General features: G+C 45.2%; 1 protein-coding gene across 1 annotated transcript in view; it reads right to left on the reverse strand.

Annotated features, from left to right (window-relative positions):
• The window catches only part of LOC124613274 (zwei Ig domain protein zig-8-like), a 433,383-nt gene that overhangs the window by 172,432 nt on the left and 235,892 nt on the right, over nucleotides 1-25,059 (reverse strand). Inside the window, exon 2 of the mRNA XM_047141967.1 lies at nucleotides 12,388-12,539. Coding sequence (XP_046997923.1) covers nucleotides 12,388-12,539 — 152 coding nt within the window. The remainder of the gene's footprint in view (nucleotides 1-12,387; nucleotides 12,540-25,059) is intronic.

A 25,059-nucleotide genomic window follows, 5' to 3' on the forward strand; every position in this document is an offset into this window, starting at 1 on the left:
TATTGATGCCAGGCGGATGAGGCAGCAAGTTAAGGTGTACAATTCTACTTTGTCATTTAACCTGCGTCGTGAAGAGGAAAGAAAGAATCCAACTAATTAACTGAAAGTCCCAACTTGGATTCAGTATTTGACCATGGGTTTAAAATCAACAGACAAAGGTGAGAGTCAAGTTTACACTCTCAAGCAGCACACGCAGAACACGAGGATAAAGCGAGCATTAAATAAACTGCTCCTTGTTCAATCATTCACACTGACGAAACAAATAATCCTCGCTGAATTACTGCAGACGCCGGAATCCCCAGTTGCTTACAAATGACGCAAATAATAGTCAAAACGTCTTACTTTAAGTTCGATGACATCCGCTGGGTAGGAGTTTTAATGGACAACCAGGACTGATCCCTTTGGATCCACCTGCGACCAAGACAGTAACATTGGCTGCTATCACGGCCTTAACGATGCACCACACCTGACACGAGTCACGCCGAACCATCAATAAAACGGCGTGGCCTCCCGTAGGCTCCCAGACGTCCGCAACAAGAGTTCCTCCGCCCGACCGACGCTCTCCCGCAAACACCACGTTTAAACTCACTTAAATCTTGATAACCTGCCGTTCTAGCAACAGTAACCGATCTAACACCTGCGTCAGACACTTCTGCTCTCATATAGGCGTTGCCGATCCCAGCGCCGTATTCTTCCTGTTTACATATCTCCGTATCTGAATATGCATACCTGTGTAAGTTTTGTTGGGGCTTCAGTGTATTTCTCTTCATGTTTCCAAAGAAATGAGGGTGCCAGTTACTGCTGTCGTGGAGGGAATTGGCACTCCATCACTTTGTATGAACTGTGTTTGGTATGCGTCACTGAATTTTCGGATTTCAGATTATGAACTTTGTGGTAACGGTAAGAGCCAAGCGTACCCAACGCACGTAACGTGGCTACTAGCTTACTTACATTCAATTCATGTGATTTCGTATGTTTCTTACAGCTTAGGATTTTCACGCAATTCAGTGAACTATTTACTTACGCCCGTTGTTATCGCGCTGCGCAGAATAAGTCACTTCCCTTCACTTAAAGGTGAAGTGACATAGCATTATTATTCCATTCCGTGGGTATATGTGTTGTATGAGAAGCATATTTCAGGATACGCGTTATCATGTAATCATAATTTGAAACACAATAGTGAAGCTTACTATGTGTTTTGGTTTTCTTTCTAATTTAAAGCGACGACGCATTGTAACAAAACACTGAGATATGCAATCACTTCCCAGAAAACCAATAGATCGAATTATTACCTAACAAAATCAGATGGAAAGGATTTTACTGCTGGCAGTGTAATTCATTGCCAGAAAGCATAGCCTCCACGAAGCGTGAACCAAAGGTAAGTTTAGAAGTAGCGAACTGAAAATTACATTCTGGAAAGTGATATACCTTAGCCTGAGGCAACCGTTTAGACGTTGGACGGTGGGTTAAGGCAAATACTCAGTTCTGTATATTTTTTGGTCTTCTTACATACATTAGTTAAATCTGAATGAGAATCATACTATGAACCAATGAAATCACAGCACCGTTAAAGTGATGGTTTTGTTGGCCTGCGTGATTCTTTATTCGAATATTTCAGGGAATCATCTTAAAATAGTACTGTGAATATATGACGGAAAATTTGCGAATTTTTTTACTTTTCTGAAAAGTAAGCTGCAAAGCGTGAGTATAGTCACGGTACTATAAACAAGTTTTACAAAGAATTAAATGGCTTAACATTGGTAGAGAAAGAAGTCATTTGAGCGTGTACACATAAATTTATCACTTTGCCAGAGCATGTTACATGTTTTGTGTCGTGTAGTCTAACGTGTACTTGAAAATGTACTACTCACTGAATACTATTACTAATATAAGTAATGTCAATTAAACAAGAGTTAATTTAATACTTTGCAAGCCGCTCTCCTTTCTCGACTATACAATGCGATGAACACCCTTTACGCCATGAAATGTGCCACCAAAAAGCGAATGACACCCAATGATAACTCGCTATGACCTTTCCACTAATGGTAGGAGATGCCAATGTCGCGCAGAACGCAACGAAAAGTAACAAAAACTCTGAACACTTACGTGAAACTGTGAAGCACATTCAACCAACGAGTGTGATAAGTCGCACCTTATGGGTCCAATTTGCTCGAGTACGAATGTCTTTGTTATCTGTTACCTACTATGCCTAATAACCTACAATCACTTAGACTGTGTGGCGAATGCAATTATTCGCAATTACGTAGTCACAGCACCGGGAAACCTCATAGTAACTACATCCGCGTCGGCTTGCGTAATTTATAAAACAAGTAATTCTAATAGGGTAAGCATGTTCAATATAGCCCTTAATGAAGCCCTATACAAATGTAAAAAGCACACCACTCCGTGAAACTACATGAGAATTCCAGTACGGAGTGTAAATACACGTGATTGGAATCGGTAATAGCAGGAAAAGTTATGGCTCTGAGCACTATGCGACTTAACTTCTGAGGTTATCAGTCGCCTAGAACTTAGAACGAAGTAAACCTAACTAACCTAAGGACATCACACACATCCATGCCCGAGGCAGGATTCGAACCTGCGACCGTAGCGGTCACGCGGTTCCAGACTGAAGCGCCTTTAACAGCACGGCCACACCGGCCGGCTGGAAAAGTTATGACTGAGGTAACTCACGAAATCTGATTGCAGAAGATAAGCAGTATTAATTTCCAAAAACAATAGTTGTACTACTTCGCTAGAGTGTCGGTAAATAAACATCGAGTAAGATTATCTCAGATTCCGTCCGAAGAACAGCTGACATTCACTGAAGAAATAGTATTACATATCCTCTGAAGACTTTGTCGAGAATGCAGCAAGCCACTTTTAAGACACTTGAGTTTACAGGTGCCTAGTGGTGAGACGGATACAGATCAGCACATGCTCTCAACCAGTTAGAACTGTGAACAAATGTCTGTCAGTGCGCATGTGAAATCTGCACAGAAAAAAAAGCGAAAACGGTTCAGCTTTACCGGACTTCTGCTGTAGTTGCCAGTCATAAGCAAACTACTGCAACGCACATACCTGGCGGCAACCTCAGGGGGTCCACAACTCTTTTGTGGATACGTGCGTAGCGAGCACAGGACCCCGAGCTAATGTGGCCCTCCTTCCTTTCCGGGCTGCATACCTTCCTTTTCCGCATCCTTCCCTATCCCCCATTTTCGCCCCCCCCCCCCATCCCTCACCGCTGGCTCTTTCCTTCCCTTTTTCCCCTCTGGGAGTATGTTTTGTGCCTACATCTGGAGACGGACGCTAGAAAATGTAACATATTCTTCGCTTTCTCTGCTTGCATGTCTTCATCCTTCCTTTGTCCTTCTCTTTTCCTTACCTCCTCTCTTTACCATTTTCTCCACTGCAGCGTTTGAGTCCTCTCTTCTTTCCTTTCCCTTTCTCTGTTTTGCCCTTTCTCTTTCTTCCTCCATGTGCATGTATGAAGGCCTATCCATGCATTTTCATGCGTAACCGGTGACGGGGTAACGCGTAATTCCCCACTCCAGGTAGACAGGTAGGACACATACGTACCCACTCGTAATGGCCAGGCCCAGGGAGGGGTGACTACCCGAGCTGATACCGACCGAAAGTGCTGATTGGTCCCTCCGTCCGTTTCTCGGGAGGTGTGACTTGAGGTGTGAACAATCACCTAAGGCAGGAGTGCCCTCAGAGAGGGCCCCCACAAGGGAGGAGCTCGCCATCGGAGACGCCGGTAATCATGGGGGGTTATTCCGCAATGGTTTCCTCATCTTCTACTATGTCTGCTCACAAGCGTAAGTTCACTGAGTCTCAGCCACAGACAATTCTTCCATCATTGCCACAGTTCCTTATTGTTTCTCGGTCTGACGAAGGTCACAACTTCTCCACGGTCAACCCCCTTATTATTCAGAAAGGTGTCGACGCAGTTGCAGGTCCTGTTAAGTCTTGTTCCAGATTACAGAATGGCACCTTGTTGTTAGAAACAATCAGTGCCCTCCCAGCACCAAAATTGCTGCTTACTTCGCTGCTCCACACCTTCCCTGTCCGGGTGGAACCGCACCGCACTTTAAATTCCTCACGTGGAGTCCTTTATACACGCTCCCTCAACGGATTGTCTGGCGAGGAAATTCAACACTACCAGTCTGACCAGGGCGTAACGGCTATTCACAGAGTCATGAAAAGGGTTGACACGAACGTCGTTCCAACCCGTACTGTCTTCTTGGCATTTGACAGAGTTCAACTCCCATCGAAAATAAAAGCGGGCTGTGAGATAATTTCCGTTCGCCCCTACGTCCCAAACCCTACGCGTTGCTATCGGTGCCAGCGGTTCAATCATAGCAGCCAGTCCTGTTCCAACCCGGCCCAATGTATTACGTGTGGCAAGGATGTCCATGAGGGAGCTTGTCCACCTCCATCCCCTCGTTGCATCAACTGTATGGGTGACTACGCTGCTTCCTCTCGAGATTGCCCCGTTTTTAAAGACGAAAAGCTCATTTAGGAAATTAGAGTGAAGGAAAAGGGGTCGACCTTTGCTGCTCGAAAATTATTCGCCAGTCGAAAGCCCACTGTGCCTCAGACAGGATAATACAGCACTGTCCTTGCCTCACCTCGGCCAACAAAGGAGGCGGCCACGCAGACTTGTGATGTCACCTTTAGTGACATGGTCGTCAGATCGACCAGAGAAAAAATCGCCCATTCAACCTCCCCACTTCCGCCTGCTCACTCTATGGCTCACCCTTCATCGGGTTCTGCTAAATCTCGATCCCAAAAGTCAGACACCCGGACTTCCAAAAAAGAGCATACCCGAGAGGATTTTTTACATACCCCAACTTCACAACCATCGGTTCCTCCTTCATCTAAACATCATGTTTCCAAGAAGGCTGGTAACCGCCCTCGGCCGTCCTCTGTGTCGCCGAGGCGCACTGCTGGCGGCCGATCAACCGGCCGATCGCTGGTGGCAGGAGCTGCTCCTGAACGACCTGTGGATCAGGATCTTCTGCCTTCGGCTGAGTGCCGTTCCACGCTGTCGGCCGCAAGCTCTGAGCAGTAGTTGGGTTGACGGCAACCTTGGTCACATTCTTCCATTTGCTGTCCACCCAATGTCCATTATCCATTGGAATATCCGCGGCATTCGAGCCAATCGGGATGAATTGACGATCCTCTGACGATCCTACTCACCGGTCATCTTCTGTCTTCAGGAAACAAAGCTGCGTCCCCACGACCACTTTGTTTTCCCCCATTTTCAGTCAGTCCGATTTGATCTCCCCTCTGTTGAAGGAACTCCAGCACATGGAGGACTCATGATTCTTCTCCATAATACTCTCCATTATCACCCAATCCCCTTAAACACTTCCTTCCAAGCAGTCGCTGCCCGTCTTTCACTTTCCGGATTCACCTTCTCTCTTTGTACTGTATACATTCCATCGTCCACATCAATGGCACGAGCTGATCTCCTTCATCTTCTTGGTCAGCTTCCACCTCCCTATTTGCGGCTTTGGGGATCTCCAAATCCTTGCCCGTGTAGCTCACTATTGCTAGACGTCTTCCACCAAGCGGATCTTGTTTGCCTCAACACTGGGGACCCTACATTTTTGTCTGCCTCCACGACAAATTTCTCTCATTTACACCTTTCGGTCGGTACTGTTCCGCTAGCTAGGCGGTTCGAATGGTTCGCCCTTGCTGATAGACACTCGAGTGACCACTTTCCGTGTGTTCTTCGATTGCCGCCACAACTGCCATATATACGCCCGAGACGCTGGAAGTTTGCCCAAGCCGATTGGACACTTTTTGTGTCTCTAGCGACATTCGATGGCCGTCACTTTCCTAGAGTCGACGCTGAGGTCACTCATATTACAGACGTTATTCTTACAGCTGCGGGACGTTCAATACCTCGCACCTCCGAATTGCCCTGGCGCCCCCCAGTTCCTTGGTGGAACGAGGCATGCCGTGACGCAATACGTGAGCGGCGACGTGCTCTTCGCCTTTTCAGACACCATCGTACTTTGGCCAACTGTACCCGCTATAATCAGCTCCGTGCGCGGTGCCGTCGCGTCATCCGCGATAGCAAGAAGGCAAACTGGGACTTCTTTACTAGCTCATTTAACACCTTCACTCCTTCCTCGGAAGTTTGGAGTCGGATTCGATGGTTGTCAGGCGCGCCTAGTTTCTCCCCGGTCTCTGGGCTCACTGTCGCGCATGATACATTAGTGGACCCCGTAGCAATTGACACTGTGCTGAGATTTCGAGCTCTTCAAATTACCCGTCAGCGTTTCTCCCGAAGAAACGTGCAGCGGAAGTGCGACCTCTTGCTCTTTCCTCTCAAAATCGCGAAAGCTACAATACTGTTTTCTCCATGCGGGAACTCCAACATGCACTCTCTTCTTCTCGCTCCTCCGGCCCAGGACCGGATGGTATCCACATCCAAATGTTGCTGCATTTATCATACCCTAGTCTGAGTTACCTCCTTAGCCTTTATAATCGAACTTGGACCGACAGTACTTTTCCCAGACGATGGCGGGAAGCTATCGTCGTTCCTGTTCCGAAACCTGGAAAGAACAAACATCTCCCCTCTAGCTATCGCTCCATTTCTCTCACGAGTATTGTATGTAAGGTTTTGGAGCGTATGGTGAATTGCCGTTTAGTTTGGTGGCTGGAGTCCCGCAGTCTGTTAACACCTGCCCAATGCTGTTTCCGAAAGCATCGTTCTGCAGTTGACCATCCTGTTGCTTTCTCCACTGATATCATGAACAATTTTCTTCGGAAACGCCAAACAGTAGCAATATTTTTTGATCTGGAGAGAGCATACGATACCTGTTGCAGGACAGGCATCCTCCGCACACTGTTCTCTTGGGGCTTTCGCGGTCCGTTGCTCCGTTTTCTTCGCGAATTTATGGCAGAGCCCACATTTAAAAAGCGGATGAACACTATTTTCTCCCAAGAAAAAGGGGGTACCCCAGGGCTCCGTGCTAAGTGTTGTACTGTTTGCCATTGCCATAAATCCAATTATGGATTGTCTCCTTCCTGATGTCTCGGGCTCCCTCTTTGTGGACGATTTTGCGATCTACAACAGCTCTCAACGGACCAGCCTTCTTGAACGACGTCTTCAAGGATGTCTTGATCGCCTCCACTCTTGGAGCATCGAAACAGGCTTCCGCTTTTCCCCCAGTAAAACCGTTAGTGTAAATTTTTGGCGTCGTACGGAGTTTCTTCCCCCTTCCTTACATCTAGGCCCTGTCAACCTTCCGTTTTCGGCCGTCGCTAAATTTTTGGGTCTTATGTTTGACAAAAAAGTGTGCTGGTCCTCCCACGTTTCCTATCTTTCCGCCCGCTGTCTGCGATCCCTCAACACCCTCCGTATCCTGAATGGTACCTCCTGAGGAGTGGGCCGAGTGGTCCTTCTCCGCCTCTATCGCGCCTTAGTGCGCTCGAAATTGAAGCACAGTTTACTCTTCTGCTCGGCCATCTATTCTTCGGCGTCTCGACTCTATCCACCACCGTGGATTACGTTTAGTGTATGGAGCTTTTTACATCAGCTCTGTGGGAAGCCTTTATGCTGAGACTGCTGAACCTCCGCTGTCCAATCGGCGAGCTGTTGTTCTAAGTCGTTATGCTAGCCATCTGTCTTCCATGCCTGCTAGTCCGGCCCATGACATTTTTTTCGACGCCTCCTTGGATTTAGGGTATGCAGGCCGCCCTTCCTCCCTACTACCACAGGGATTCCGCTTCCGTCAACTGCTCCATTCTCTTTCCTTCCTCTTTCCTAAGACTTTCTTGATAACTTGGGGTACAGCACCGCCTTGGCTCCGTCCCCGGACCTGCCTGCTCCGTGATCTTTGTCAGTTTCCCAATGATGGTACCCCTTCACTTATTTATCGTCGGGCATTTTCTGCTCTATGCGCAAAAATGAAGGATGTCACATTTATTTACACTGATGGCTCAAAAACATCGTTTGGTGTAGGGAGGTCCTATATTGTTGGCGACACCCCAAATCGATTTCGGCTTCCCGACCGGTGTTCGCTGTATACTGCGGAGCTTTACGCTTTTCTCCAGGCTGTCCAATACATCCGTCGCCATCAGCGGATACAGTATGTTATCTGTTCAGATTCTCTCAGCTCTCTCCTCAGTCTCCAAGCTCCCTACCCTGTCCACCCTCTGGTCTACCGGCTTCAGGACTGCCTATGCTTGTTCCACTTGGGGGGCATCTCGATGGCGTTCCTCTGGATCCCAGAACACGTTGGTATCTGTGGAAATGAGGCGGCCGATATAGCGGCCAGGGCTGCAGTCTCTTCGGCCAGCTATTCGCACGATTTCCTTCGCCAATCTACGGAGTGTTTTATGTCGTCGTGTTGTTCTTTTATGGCATGCACGTTGGTCGACACTTCCCCATAATAAATTGCAGAGCGTGAAAGCTCTCCCCTGTGCTTGGACCTCTTCCTCCCGAGCGCGTCGTCGGGGGGAGGTAATTTTAACAAGACTTCAGATAGGGCACTGTCTTTTTAGCCATCGACATCTTTTAAGCGGCGATCCCACTCTGTCCCCACTGCTCTCAGCTGAGGACGGTAAGACACCTTTTACTTGAATGCCCCTATTTTACCATTTTTACAGCTGTCGGCTGAAATATCGTCCATTTTAGCAGATGGCACGCGCTCAGCCGATCGCGTTCTCGAGTTTATTAGTGCCAGCGAGATGACGTCAGTCATTTGAAGCTCTTTTTGGGGACAACCAACCCCTTTCTGTAGAGGTTTTTTAAGCTTTCCTTCTGCTTTTAGTTTCTCCAATGTTTTGGGTTTCGTTATCATTGCTGCTGGTTTCCATTTACGTTTTTTACCTTTTCCTAAGTCACAGACCGGGCGCTAATGATCATAGCAGTTTTGCGCCCTAAAACCAAAACAAAAGAAAAAAAACACCTGGCGGCGATCTGAACACAATGACGGTATTTGATGGTTGGATGGGTTCGTAAAAGCACAAAACTAATGTCTACAAAACAGTCCGATACAACTTGCTGACGTGGCGGACGAGGAGTAGGGAAGAAGCGCCTTTCTCCGGAACAGCGTGGTGGAACAGAAACGAATTCTTCCGCCTTGCGTTCTGATTGGTCAGAGCGTGTCAAAGCTCTCCTTTAGCGACAACACAGGCTTGTACGAGATATGTTCAGAAATTAAGTGTGCTTTGACCATACCTGGCAGTTCTTTTTGTTTTTTAAGGGTTGGCGACAATGAATGGTTGGGCGGGGGGTGGGGGTGGGGGGTGGTGGATGGGATTCACCTGATGAGAGCGAGCATCGCAGAAACACGGTAGTACGTAAGCAGTTCACGTTGCAGTGTCCAGTTGCGCGAAAGATGTCGGTAAGAAATCTCGGTAAGTGCGAGGTGTTTCCTGCTCGTGGAGGGAATTACACCTGCTGACATTTTTTTCAAAGGTCAAAACGATTTACGGCGAAGATATTATGAACAAAGCGGTTGTTTCAACTGGTATACAGAGTTTAAAGGAGGCAGAACCAATGTTCATGACGAACAAAGGAATGGAAGACTTTCCCATTTCGCCTGATGAGTTGGTGTAAAGAATCGAGGAAACTGTTCGTGATGACTGGCGATTGAGAGTGGATGAAATTTTGGGCGATGCTTCGACAGCTCTCCACAACTGTCTTATACGAGACACTCAGAGAAACGCTGGGATACCAGAAACTATGCGCAAGATGTGTCCCAAAACAACTGATAGAGCAGGACGACAAAAATCGGGTCAGTAGTGCCCGCGAGTTCCTTGAGCGAAGGCCGGCCGCAGTGGCCGAGAGGTTCTAGGTGCTTCGGTTGCAGGTTCGAATCCTGCCTCGGGCATGGATGTGTGTGATGTCCTTAGGTTAGTTAGGTTTAAGTAGTTCTAAGTTCTAGGGGACTGATGACCTCAGATGTTAAGCCCATAGTGTTCAGAGCCATTTGAATTTTGAGCGACTTGAACTGGAAGTTGAGGATTTTCTGAGCTCTGTTGTGTTTGGATATGAAATGTGTGTGGCTCATTAAACGCCTGAGACAAAACGACAATCGTCACAGTGACGTCATACCAGTGCCCTATTTGCCAAAAACTTCTAAACTAACAATATCTGGCAATAAATCTTCAATACGGTGTTTTGGGAGCGAAGTGGCATCAATTTGGCGGTAGTTCTGCCCCAGGGAGACCACCAAAGCACTAAGATATATGGAGACCTTTAAAAAAACTCAAAAGGAGCATTCACAACGAAAGGAGGGGAACGTTAACGAGAGGAGAGTGCTTGTTGCATCACAATGCCCGTCCTGACACACTGCCACGGCACCCTTGGACTCATCTTGTTGGCATGTTTTGAACCACCTCCAATGTTCTCGAGACTTGGTGCCCTCATATTATCGTCTTTTCACCAACCTGAAGGCACACATGAATGGAATTGAATTTTCATCCGAGGAGCCGATGCAAACAGAGGTTCTAAAGTGGAAAAAGTTGCTTCTGGGAGAACTCTTCGAGGAGAACATAACGAAGTTTGTGCTACGGCTCATCACATGCAATGAACGGGATGGCGATTATATGTAAAAATAGTCAACACGTCTACAACAATAACTTGCATTTTTTTTTTCAAATACACTTCCTTGTAATAATAGAAATGTAGCACATTTGCTTTCTGAACATGCCTCGTACAGTCTCGTTTTAGTAAAGATTCCCTTCTCTAACAGAAAGAGGCGATGCGAGACAGATTGTCTGTGATCAAACAGGTGACATACCTTAGCATGGAGAGATTCTGCGATACATGAAAGCCGCTCATTTCTAAACAGCCGTCCGTCAGTTGTAATACCGGGTGATCAAAAAGTCAGTATAAATTTGAAACCTTAATAAACCACGGAATAATGTAGATAGAGAGGTAAAAATTGACACATGTGCTTGTAACGACATGGGATTTTATTAGAACAAAAAAAAAGAAGTTCACAAAATGTCCGACAGATGGCGCTGGACAGCTAAACGTCAGTGACTGCACATGACAATCGTGTATAAGAAGGAGCTGTAATGAGAGAGAGAATCAGGTGCACCAGCAGTCGCAGCATGTCGACGTTACCTGAAAATGCGCTTTTAGTGAAGCTGTATTATCAGAATGGGGAATGTGCTAGTTCAGAGTTACGATCCTATCGCCATAGGAAGGGGATTCGAACGGGTAAAGCTCCGTTGACAAATACAGCTGTGGCGAGAATGATTTCGAAGTTCGAAGCCACTGGTTGTTTAGACGACAGACCTCGTAGTGCCCGAGCGAGCACAAGGCGTAATGCTGCTGAGACAGTTCAGGAAGAAATGGAGACTATAGTGGGTTCGTTTAGGCACGGGGAAGTCAGCGCTCGTGCAGTCGCACGTCGTCGCACCGGCATTCCATACATTACTGTTTGGTTGGCACTTTGATACCTGACGATTTACTGAAGCGGAGGGCATTTGCGGTGTGGGCGTTTCAAAAAAAGGCGTAAGATGAAGACTGGTTGAGTAACGTGTTGTGGACCGACGAAGCTCATTTCACGCTCCGAGGGTCTGTCAACGCCCACAACTGCAGAATTTGGGCTACCAAAAATCCTAGAACTGTCGTGGAAACTCCATTGCACGACGAGAAAGTCACGGTATGGGTTGGATTTACCACATCTACCGTTATCGTGCCTTTTTTTTTTCGAGGAAATGCGTGACTCTGGTTTTGTAGCTGCTACCGTGACGGGTGAGAGGTATCCCGATATGTTACAGAATTGCATCATCTGCAGCCTGGCTGATAAACACCTGCTGGAACGTACGATGTTAATGCAGCATGGCGCTCCACGCCATATTGCTAGACGCGTGGAAGATAAAACGAGTATCACTCGTCTATTTTCACGTTGCAGATACTGCTCCATGGGGTCTAGGGACATGCTTTACAGTGGTGTTCACAACATTATTCCTCGACTACAGCTATTGTTGAGGAATGGTGGTTGACATATTGAGCATTTCCGTTAAAGACCATCATCTTTGCTTTGTCTTTTTTTGCTATGCTAATTATTGCTATTCTGATCCGATGAAGCGCCATCTGTCGGACATTTTTTGAACTTTTGTATTTTTTTTGTTCTAATAAAACCCCATGTCACTCCAAGCACGTGTGTCAATTTGTACCTCTGTATCTACATTATTCCGTGATTTATTCAGTTTTCAAATTTATACTGAATTTTTGATCACCCGGTACAATAACTATTCGTGAAGCCTTTTTACTGTATTGGATCCAAGTAAGACGAGTATCACTCGTCTATTTTCACGTTGCAGATACTGCTCCATGGGGTCTAGGGAGCGCAACAGACTAACGCCAAGTAAGCATGTGTCAGATAAGAGACGCCGACTCACCGTCCTGTTGCCCAGATTGCGCACGCGGCAATTGAGGTAGGCCGTCTTCCCGACCAGCGCAGTCACGTTGCGAGACGCCGAGGTGTCGAAGTAGGGACCGCGCAGGCCGCTGCTCACGTCCTCCACCTCCGCCTCGTCCGCCGGCCGCGAGTCTGCAAGCAGAAGAAGAGACCATCAGAAACGCTTTTGGGACCACGAGTCGTAGCGCTCTACATTCACCCATCGGCGCGTTCGGGAATGCGAACTTAGTGTGTTATGCAATGCTCCCCGCCAGTGAGAACAATTTATTAACAGGTCTTAATGGTCTACAGCTCCAACAACTTGAAAACAGCGGACACTTCTGAAGTGTTCTGAATGTTTCCTTTCGAGTAATGTCTAATGTCACCGCATTTCTACGGAGGGCACCGGTTGCTAGGTGCTTGAGTGCTGACTGTTACGGACAAATTGTCTCTCCTGTATGCCTTCTGATTCCGCCAACAATCTGCGACGTAATCTCGAGAAGATAAACGGACACTTTGACTGAAAAGTGTGCTGCATCAGGAGCTGCGCCTAGCGCCCATATCAAAATTTATCAGCAAAGTTGGCCAAGTGCAAGCAGGATTCGCACTCTGAGGATCCCGTACAAACTTAATTACGTACATATGTTGTACGGAAGCTCTTGCCGAATATAAATACTTTATGATTCCCGAAAAACCATTCACCGAAAAGTAGAGGCGCAAACAAAGGAAGGAAAACTAGCCAGTGTACTGCTCGACCAGCCGCCACCATCTAGGGTGTGGGTGTGTGTGTGGTTGTGTATTTTCCTCTAGCTCGTCGAAGGACAGCTACAAAAGTTAGCAACTTCTTTTTTTTCTTTTTGAGTGTGCCTATCGACAACTCAAAACTTCTGGTTTTCGGTGAGTGGTCTCCTTTAATCCTAAGGTAGTAACGTATATAGATAGTTAAGCCATCCCAGGAATCTGAAACTATCCCCGATATACAAAACAAAACTAGCAGGAGACTCCAGCTTCCATATGAAGGAAGACAATATTTAATTAAATACTTTTATTAGTTACTACAACTTCAGCTTACATTTTAAGTTCGCATGAAGTAATATTACGCTATAATTGCATTTGAAGGATGACGATTGCAATGTAAGTTCTAATGACTTAAAAGCTTAAAAATTTTACACCGCCTAGCGACCATATCGCTTTGTATGTGACATAAATGTCAAACTGATACGTCTGTCCGTTCCTGAGAAAAAAGGTATCTTCAAAGACGTATAGACAGGATATCAGATAACAGATCACAAACAAAAAATATTCTTTTCTCGTGTGTTACAATTACAAAATAATACGCTTAAGATTGTTTCCTTCATTTGTAGTGTGAAACTTTTCTTCTTGGCTAATTTCATGATGCTAGGTCAACGGAAAATACCCTATAGGTTTTGATGAGTCAGTATGTGAGTGTCAAAGTATGAGACGTAAATGGCCGTATATTTTGAACGAACGGACAAGGTACATCATGAGAAAAACTTAACATTCGGACAGACAAACAAATACTTCAAACGCAAAGAACTTCAGAATAGGGATGTACCCCTGCGTGTTTGCTAGCATCTCTGCTAGTCTGTTTTTCAATTTCCCTGACGTCATTACCCCTCAATGGTGACACATAATAGTCAATAACCTTTCAAGTTCAGCAATTAACAGGACTCCAGATCGGTCAAAGAAGTGCCTATACATAAAATGACGAAAGATAAATAACATTTCTTTGGTATTCAAACAAAACTCAAAGACTGTGCCTTTTTCAATTAAATGATGAATCAATCACGCACAACTGTGTGCACACAATGTCAGGGGTTCGCTGTACAGGGTGAAGCGAAATTCGCGCACCCGGGATTCGCAGCTCAAGTCATCACAAGCCAGCGATAGAAAAATGTCTGTTACAAAATTTCGTGCTGCGAATACATCCGGCAGAAAAAGGACGCTAATGAGTGGCAGTCTGGAATCACGGTAACCACGTGTATAGTAAGTAGCGCTGTCAAGAGAGCATAGTTGTGCTGCACAGTTGGTGCAATGGATATAGTTTTAGCAAGCTGGAGGTCGACGGTTCAATCCTGGATTCAAGCAACTGAAATCTTAATGGTCAACAGCGATTGCTGCGGGTCCTCTAGAAAACATTTGAACTTACATACGACAATCGGAGTAATGGAACACTGGTCAACTTATAAGATGCCCTTTCCGCCTCATGCGCTCGAATTTATTCACACCAATTCCTCTGCTAGAAGCGAAACCTGTTTCCTTTGTACCCTCCTCTAATGTTCACATAGATTAGTACCAACTATTATTCTTGCCTTGTTCAGCTCCATTACATTTCGTTAGGGTCTTACGTTACCAGTAGCAGTAGGAACGTGCTTTGCAAATAATGTCCCAACTCGGTTACTATTTGTATGTGTTATCACCATGGTCGTATTAATTGTTTCAACTGTCTATTTCTTATTCGTCTAACCTCGTATTTGTTGTGTTCAGCGTTACAAAATGTTGTAAATTTGGGGTACATGTGACATAAGAAACGGTGTATATTACAGTATGAAATGCCAGAATGAAATTGGCAATCCAAGCACAGAACCCTCGGTCTCCTGCATGGTAACCCAAAACTCTCTCCACTGGATCAACTGTGCAGAGTGATTGAACTGTCCTATCAGATGTAGTTACTATACGTGTTGTTATAGTGTTGCCAGATTGCCACTCTTGAACGTCCTTTTTCTGCCAGATATACTCGCCAGACTAAATTCTGCAACAGACATTTTTTTTATCGCTGGCAAGGGACGAGTCACACTGCGAAGCCCGAGTGAGCGAATTTCGCTTCACCCTGTATTTTGTCTGTATGATTCAACTGACCAGCTGATAATGGTATCAGAGCTAATCGTAGAATTTAGTCATATAGCAAGTTACCCTTGGCCATCAGCTTCGTTTTCATAGAAATAATAAGTGAACGAGACAACTGTTACAGTAGATATCTAAATAAGTGTCTCTACATTCGATTGGATGTCACCCATTCAACGTAGTAAATCGTTTGGTTTCTACCTTTTGTTGACATTACTATGGTAGACTTAAATCTTTTGTCACAATTTTAACTAGTAATGCTTCAGCTACATATTCTTTTTTTCGACAGTAATAGATACTACTGTTTTTATCTATGTATGTGTCTTCGCCAGAGGAGACTACGACATTTGTCTCAGAATTCAGGCACATACTTGGCTATTTTCTAATTCAGTAAACATGTTCCTAATAGTACTGATCTCTTATAGAGTATTAATGACTGCTGTATGGACTGCAGAACTAAAATAAAAGGCATTTTTGTAAGGCGAACAGACATTTTATATAGATATTCCAATATGCCTGAAAGAGAAATTTTATAATCAGTGCATACTATCACTCTTCACTAACGACCATGTGAAGCTGATCTTCAGTGCTGAAGCTATTAAAACATTTATGATTAAGCAGGAGTCACGTAGAGTCGCATGTTGTGCACTACTTGAAGAGACGGGAATGAATGTACAGGGTGAGTCACCTAACATTACCGCTGGATATATTTCGTAAATCACATCACATACTGACGAATCGATTCCACAGACCGAACGTGAGGAGAGGGGCTAGTGTAATTGGTTAATACAAACCATAAAAAATGCACGGAAGTATGTTTTTTAACACAAACCTACGTTTTTTTAAATGCAACCCCGTTAGTTTTGTTAGCACATCTGAACATATAAACAAATACGTAATCATTGCCGTTTGTTGCATGGTAAAATGTTAATTACATCCGGAGATATTGTAACCTTAAGTTGACGCTTGAGTACCACTCCTCCGCTGTTCGATCGTGTGTATCGGAGAGCACCGAATTACGTAGGGATCAAAAGGGAACGGTGATGGACCTTAGGTACAGAAGAGACTGCTGGAATAGCACATTACGTCCACATGCTAACACCTTTTTATTGGTCTTTTTCACTGACTTTTCAGATTTTCCAGTTTCCCTACCACGTTCAAGCATCTGACATTCCACGCCCCGATTCGTAGAACGTTATCTTTTCGTTGATTATTCAATCTTTTTCTCATGGTAACCTCCCCCTTGGCAGTCCCCTCCCGGAGATCCGAATGGGGGACTATTCCGGATTCCGGAATCTTTAGCCAATGGAGAGATCATCATGACACTTCTTTAATTACAGGCTACATGTCCTGTGGATACACGTTACGTGTCTTTATAGCAGTGGTTTCCATTTCCTTCTGCATCCTCATGTCGTTGATCATTGCTGATTCTTCCGCCTTTAGGGACAATTTCCCTGAACTTCTATCCGCTCCTCCGCCCTCTTTGACAAGGCCGTTGGCAGAATGAGGCTGACTTCTTATGCCGGAAGTCTTCGGCCGCCAATGCTGATTATTTATCAAAATTTAGGCAGTTGCAGGGATCGAACCCGGGACCGAAGACGTTTCGATTATGAATCAAAGACACTACTCCTACACCACGGGTACCCTCCTAGTACATAAATCATTTATGTATAGAAAATAACAGCGGATCTACGACACCCTTGTCTCTGACGAACACTTGCCGTCGAGGGCAGCAGACTAGGTTCTGTTACTTGAGAAGTTTTAGAGCTACCCACATATCTGGCAATACAATTATTCGTTGGAATATCATTGAAATTTTAACTTTTTACAATCATATTCATCTTTAGGTACGCAAATAGACAGTTTAGTCAATTATCAATTGCGTGTTTCTGGGAATATGTGTATTAGGCCGCGTTTCACCTGAGCTCAATTTATATTATTATTGAAATTTTCAGAAACGAAAGGTTGGCACAGCTAACAATTTAGTGAATTGGGTACAGGAACCCTATTACATATTAGAAATTCCACGCCCAGCACATGTCTGAATGTGACGATCGTGATCTAGTAAATATTTATCTTACGAAATTGTGCTAATGCAGATATTTCAACTCCGTCAGACTCGTTATTAAAACAGAAGTACACGATCCAGGCACATTAATGTGACCATTACCTACGTTCGACGTTAGCGTGCAACTGCCGGCCGGCGTGACCGATCGGTTCTAGGCGCTTCAGTCAGGAACCGCGCGACCACTACGGTCGCAGGTTCGAATCCTGTCTCGGACATAGATGCGTATGATGTCCTTAGTTTAGTTAGGTTTAAGTAGTTCTGAGTTCTAGGGGACTGATGACCTTAGATGTTAAGTCCCATAGTGCTTAGAGCCATTTTTTCTAGCGTGCAAATATCACTCACAGAAGACAAATCGCAGCACTAGCGGGAGTGTTTGCGTAATGCACGTCGGAAGGACGCGGAAAACAGTGCAGTCGTTGTCATAATCCGGAAACGGAGAGAGTTGTCTGAAGTCCAAAAGGGCATGATCATTGTCTTTCAGACAAGGTATGGATGTATTCCAGAAGCGGCTAAGATTATGGACGGTTAGTGGGCGGCTGTGGGTAAAGTACACCGCGCATGGCAAAATGGAGTTATCCAGAAACGGCGGCGACGTAATTTTGGTGCATCAAGAACTATAGATGAGAGTGAAGATCGACGGCTGCGCAGACGTGAAAGAGCGAATGGAAACGTAGCTGTTAAGCAACTGATCGCCGAGATGAACGAAGAAGCTGCCAACAGTGTCTCCTCAGTGACTGTTCCACGATCGTTGCTACATACGGACGTTCGCAGCAGGAGCTTGGTTCAGGCATCCATGCTAACTGGTGTTCATCGGCGACGAGACTGGAATTTGCACGCCAGTACCACAACTGGACGTCTATTCAATTGCGACAAGTGGCATTTTCATATTACATTTCATGCTCCATCAAACAGATCGTCGTGGTGTGTACGAGGTGAAACGTCTGAAAGCAAACTCCCTGCATCTATCCTTGAAAGGGTCCAAGTTGGAATGCACTTCCTGGGTGATCTCGTTATTCTGGAAGGCACAATGAATATACACAAATATGCACCTAACTTTGGGTACCATGTCGACCGCTACACGCAGTTTATTTGACAATACCTCGAGACGATGGCATCTACCAGCAGGACAATGCACCATGCCACACAGCTAGCAATGTTCATGCGTGGTTCGAAGAGGATCCAGATGAATTTAGCGCACTTCTCCGGCCACGAAACTCCCCAGATTTAAGCACAGTCGACTCTGTGGGACCACCTTGATCGGTCTGTTCTCAGCATGGACCTCCAACGAGATATGTAGCGCACCTCTCCACGGCGATGGAGTCGGCACGGCTCTACGTCCCTGTCGGTACCTTCCAGAATCTCACTGGCTTTCTTCCTGCACGTCTCGCAGCGGTTCGCAGGGTTCTCACAGGTGTTCACCTTAATATGACTCGCCAGTGCATATCTTTTGCACCTGTCTAATCGCCTAGCATCAGCGAAGATCACCCACGGTTCGGCCCTCTGGGCGTTGACAAATACAGCGATAAATCAAAATACCTAGGAGTCGCGTTAAACAGAACTCTGGCATAAGATAAACACCTTACCAGCTAAGAGGGTACAAACGCGAGTGAACCTGATGAGTAACCTAGCAGGTTCAGATACATCAGTTATTCGCGGAGTATCCCTTGGTTTGCTGTACTCTGCAGTAGAATATTGCGCATCAGTTTGTCTCCGCAGCGCTCATGTGAAGAAAGTAGACGTTTATGTGAATGTAGGTATGAGAACCATTAGTGGCGCAGTCATATTTACACCCACATGCTAGTTCCCGATACCACAGAACATCTGTCCAGCCCAAATATGTCGAAAGGCTGCTCTCCACAACCTTTGCCAACAGATTTCCAAAAATTAATCAATCACTCTTCACGAAGATTTACTCTAGCTGTCTAGAAAACGCCTCAAATCAGAATGCCATTACACGTAAGAGGAGACTCTGAGTTGAAACGTGAGTCACACGCCACGAAAACCCGGTACAACGAATTTATTGACAACCCAGGTCCAGGTTTTCATCATAATAAAAAGAAAGTTTCCAGATTTCATGGTCGTACGTCAAGGAAAGTGAGATTGCGAGCTCTGAATATTCGACACAAATGGCCATGACGTAACAGCTCGACTGGCCTGTTCCTGCCATGGGACCTCCACCGACAAACCTTGCAGAAGTATGACTTCCTTCCTGCCCGTCAGCACTGCGTAAGGTGCCTTTTCAGACTTCTGACAGGTGGTAACGTTAATTTGACTTGACAATGTAGCTCTCAATGCTAGTCAGCTCTCTGCAACCCTCTTCATCCCGAAATGAGTATAAACACCCATTTGAACCTGGTTACTGTATCCATCCCTTGGAATTCATCTACAAATTTTTCCATTTCGCATTTTCCTCCATCCCTAAATGACGATTCCGCCGCGTTTCTGGATGGTTCATATCAAACTATAGTATAAAATTAGACTCTGCTAAGATTTAGTTACACGAACAACGTCAACGAAATTCAAAATTTTCATTAAAACTTTAACGTCTTATTTTCATACCTATTTTTCTTCGTTTCCTCATAGCTAACGATCTACGAGAAATTGGAATTATATTTTACTACCTTCAGCTGCTGACGGTCGTTGATATATGTCAACGAGGACAGATGAAAATGTGTGCTCCTATCGGGATTCGAACCCGGGATCTGTTACTTACATGGCAGACGCTCTATCCATCTGAGTCACTGAGGGAACAAAGGAGAGTGTGACTTCAAGGACTATCTCGCGCACACTTCCCGCGAGACCCACATTCTCACCTTATATGTCCACACACTACATTCGGGGTGTCCCAACCCAACACACTTATTACTCGTTAAAGACATTCTTACGAAGACCCGTAAGAGTTAAGGTAATTTGTGTGCATCCGCACAGAAGAGGTAGGTCATGGCCGGCATTGCCAGAACTATACACTCATATGGATATGGTGTCTGTTCATTCGGACATATCCGAAAGAACAGACACCATATCCATATAAGCATATCGGAGACAAACGCCTGTGAGTACGCTTAGTGCTCTTAGACGCACAGTATTATTCTGTGAATAACTAATGTTAACAGCATGCCGGAATTCGCGGGAGACTTCTGTGCGAGTCATCGGGGATTTGAACAAATACATTACAGAGGGAGTCTCTGAAAAATGAAAGCATTGCTGTAAGCCACCATTGAGGAAATTTTGATGTCAAAAGAGTTTTAGTATTACCAAAATTTGTTCTAATTCAGGTAGGGCAAGTGTTGTCTGAAAAATACAAAATGATTTATATGGAAAAGTGACGTGCTAGTCGTTATTTTCATCGAAACCTGGATTGCTTATTACAAGATGTTAAGGCCCTGTAGATCGTCCGGATTAATGCAGACTGGGTTGATAGCATGAACCTGCCGACACGGCCAGTTTTATTTGGAAGAAGACTGTTAATATTTTCTGAATGGATTAGTGAAATGTACTGTCATCCAGTTTTCAATAACTACGTTGTAATAGGACATGGCCGATTTCCGATCGCTATATAAAGACGGAGTAATGACTTTACACGAGTTTTCAACTTTCACCGAAAAGTTGCAGACGAGCAGACAAATGGTTTCACCAGCAAGCTGTACAACCGCTACCTCATTCAAAGTAAAGTAGGGAATCTTATGCCGTTCACTATGTTACTTGCGAGAAGAAGAAATTACTACGCTAACTACAAGCACTCACTGTTTTCCAATTTTTATTACGCAAAGAACTGTAACTAAGATTCTCTATTTGGCATTTAATACTTTCAATTATGTTACATTCAACAGGTAGCAAAGTTGTTTCTACCGTTTCTAGTTTCTTTACTTTAATTCGTTTAAAAGAGATAGTGTAAGCCGAGATAGTCAGGTGATTCCCTAAATTTATTCCATTCTCCAGATCGATTACATACTTGATCATCAGACTTTCAATCTATCCCTCAAATTTTCAACATTCTTTTGTTCTATGCTTATCCAGTCTGAACTGGATATCATCCGCGATTCACTTCCGTAGAAGGATACAATCCAGGAAAATAGCTTCAGAAAAGAGTTATTAAAGCTTAACTCAATATTAAGGGCTAACAAATTTCTCTTATCAGAAATACCTTCCTGCTGCAGCCAGACTTCATTTTATATCCTCTTTATTTTGACCGTCATCAGTTATTTAGCTTCCCAAAGAAGACAACTCACCTAATACTCTTAGTGCCTTATTTCCTTAAGCAATGACCTGAGCACTGCCTCATTTAAATCTACTATATACTACTGCACAGTAGCAGTCAACACACAAAAATTACGTATCAGCGCGTAAAACTTGTATCTTACTTATTCAGCCGCCGACATAGTGTAAACCCTCCTATTCGGGGTGTTCCAAAAGTATCCGTTCAAATTAATATATATTAATACACGAGGCAGAGAATATAGAACTCAAAAATTTAGGTAAGGTACGTAAAGTCCACGAAGGCAGATTATGGTCCAAGAACTGATTTACAGAGAAGGTATTTAGATAGTTTAACATGTTAATAAGAACAGCGGCGTTCAAAGGAACGGCTCGAACGCGTGACCACTGGCCTGTATGCATACGGAAAATCGTCGTAGCACTGACGGCCGTGTGCGTTGGTAGAGTCCTGTCACGGCCGTAATGCTACCAGCAGCGGCGGCAGTTCTAGCGACGAAGTCCTCTTCTGCTGTCACAACGGTTTTGTGCAACAATTGCTTCATTTGGTCCCAGAGGAAGAAATCCAGACTCGTTAAGACAGGTGACCTGGCTGCCCAGGAGACAAAGGCACCTCGGCCGATCCGACAATACCCCAAGGTTGTTCTCAGACAGTTCCTCACATCAATACTGAAATGGGCTGACACCCTATCGTATTGGACGTACATTCTTTGTCTGACATCCACATCTACATCTACATCTAGTGCTCAGAGCCATTTACATCTACATACATACTCCGCAAGCCACCAGTCGGTGTATAGCGGAGGGTACCTTGAGTACCTCCATCGCTTCTCCCTTCTATTCCAGTCTCGTACTGTTCGTGGAAAAAAATATTGTCGGTATGCCTTTGCGTGGGCTCTAATCTCTCTGATATTGTCCTCATGGTCTCTTCGCGAGATATACGTAGGATGGAGTAATATACTGCTTGACTCCTCGGTGAAGGTATGTTCTCGAAACTTCAACAAAAGCCGGTACCGAGCTACTGAGCGTTTCTCTTGCAGAGTCTTCCACTGGAGTTTATCTATCTTCTCCGTAACGGTTTCGCGATTACTAAATGATCCTGTAACGAAGCGCGCTGCTCTCCGTTGGATCTTCCCTATCTCTTCTATCAAATCTATCTGGTGCGAATCCCACACCGGTGAGCAGTATTCAAGAAACGGCCGAACAAGTGTACAGTAACCTACTTCCTTTGTTTTCGGATTGCATTTCGTTAGGATTTTTCCAATGAATCTCAGTCTGGCATCCGCTTTACCGACAATTAATTTTATTGGGTCATTCAATTTTAAATCACTCCTAATGCCTACTCCCAGATAATTTATGGAATTAACTGCTTCCGGTTGCTGACCTGCTATATTGTAGCTAAATAATAAAGGATCTTTCTTTCTATGTATTCGCAGCATATTTCACTTGTCTACATTGTGAATCAGTTGCCATTCCTTGCACCATGCGTCAATTCTTACCAGATCCTGCTGCATTTCAGTACAATTTTCCATTATTACAACTCTCGATATACTACAGCATCATCCGCAAAAAGCTTCAGTAAACTTCCAATGCTATCCAGAAGGTCATTTATGTATCTTGTGAATATCAAAGGTCCTATGACACTCCCCGGCGGCAAACTTGAAATCACTCTTACTTCGGAAGACTTCTCTTCATTGAGAATGTCTTGCTGCGTTCTGTTATCTAGGAACTCTTCAATCTAATCACACAAATGGTCTGATAGGCCATATGCTCTCACATTGTTCATTAAACGACTGTGGGGTACTGTATCGAATGCCTTGCGGAAATCAAGAAACACGGCATCTGCCTGGGAACCAGTGTCTATGGCCCTCTGTGTCTCGTGGACGAACAGTGCGAGCTGGGTTTCACATAATCGACACTCAGAGGTACAGCCAACCATCCGTACATAGAGCAGTTTTAAATTTCACATTACCAATCAGAGACACCGACACAATAGCATACGTCAAATGTTCGCTAACATTAGAAACTGACTTCAGAGACGATATGTTTCTTGCAGAAATATGCGCCCAAGAGATAAAGAAACTGGTACACCTCCCTAATATCATGTAGGGCCCCCGCGAGAACGCAGAAGTGCCGCAACACGACGTGGCATGGACTCGACTCATGTCTGAACTAGCGCTGGATGGAACTAACACCATGAATCCTGCACGGGTGACCATTAATCCATAAGGATACGAGGGGGGTGGAGATCTCTTCTAAACAACACGTTGCAGGGCATCCCAGATATGCTCAATAATATTGATATCTGGGGAGTTTGGTAGCCATCGGAAGTGTTTAAACTCAGAAGAGTGTTCCTTGAGCCGCTCTGTAGCAATTCTGGAGTGTGGAACCTCGCATTGTCCTGCTGGAATTGACCAAGGCCGTCGAAATGCACAATCTACATGAATGGATGCAAGTGATCAGACAGAATGTTTACGTACGTGTCACTAGTCAGAATCGTATCTAGACGTATCAGGGGTCCCGTATCACTCAAACTGCACACGCTCCACACGATTACAGAGCCTCCACCAGCGTGAACAGTCCCCTGCTGACATGCAGGGTCCATGGACTCATGAGGTTGTCTCCATACCCGTACACGTCCGTCCGCTCAATACAATTTGAAACGAGACTCTTCCGACCAGTCAACATATTTTCAAGCAGTAGAATGTCGGTGTTGACGGGCCCACGTCAGGTGTAAGGCTTTGTGTCGTGCCATCATCAAGGGTACACGAGAGGGCCTTCGGTTCTGAAGGCCCATATCGATGATGTTTCGTTGAATGGTTCGCAGGCTGACACTGGTTGATGTCCTAGCATTGAAATCTGCGTCCGCCCCTGGTAGATGAGTGGTCAGCTCGACGGAATCTCATTCCTAACAGCCCGGGTTTGATTCCCGCATGGGTCGGAGATTTTCTCCACTCAGGGACTGGGTGTTGTGTTGTCCTTATCATCATCATTACATTCCCATCGACACGCAAGTCGCTGCAGTTGCGTCAACTATATAGACTTGCACCGGGCAAACGGGGTACCCGACGAGAGGCTCTCGCCACACGGCATTTCCATTTCCATTGAAATCCGCAGCAATTCGCGGAAGGGTTGCACTGCAGCCACGTTGAAAGATTCTCTTCAGTCTCCGTTGGTCTCGTTCTTGCAGGATCTTTTCCCGGCCATAGCGATGTTGGAGATTTGATGTTTTATCGTATTCCTGATTTTCACGGCACACAAGTGAAGTTGTCGTACGGGAAAATCCCTACTCCGTAGCTACCTCGGAGATACTGTGTCCCATCGCTCGTGCGCCGACTGTACCACCACGTTCAAACTCACTTAAATCTCGACATCCTGACATTGTAGTAGCAGTAACCGGTCTAATAACTACGCCAGACACTTTTAGTCTTATATAGGCCTTGTCGACCGCAGTGCCGTATTATGCATTTTAATACGCATGTCTGCACGAGTTTCTTTGGCGCTTCATTGTATTTCTTTCGTTGTTAT

The sequence above is a fragment of the Schistocerca americana genome, chromosome 4 (genome assembly GCF_021461395.2).
Source record: "Schistocerca americana isolate TAMUIC-IGC-003095 chromosome 4, iqSchAmer2.1, whole genome shotgun sequence".
Taxonomy (NCBI): Eukaryota; Metazoa; Arthropoda; class Insecta; order Orthoptera; family Acrididae; genus Schistocerca; species Schistocerca americana.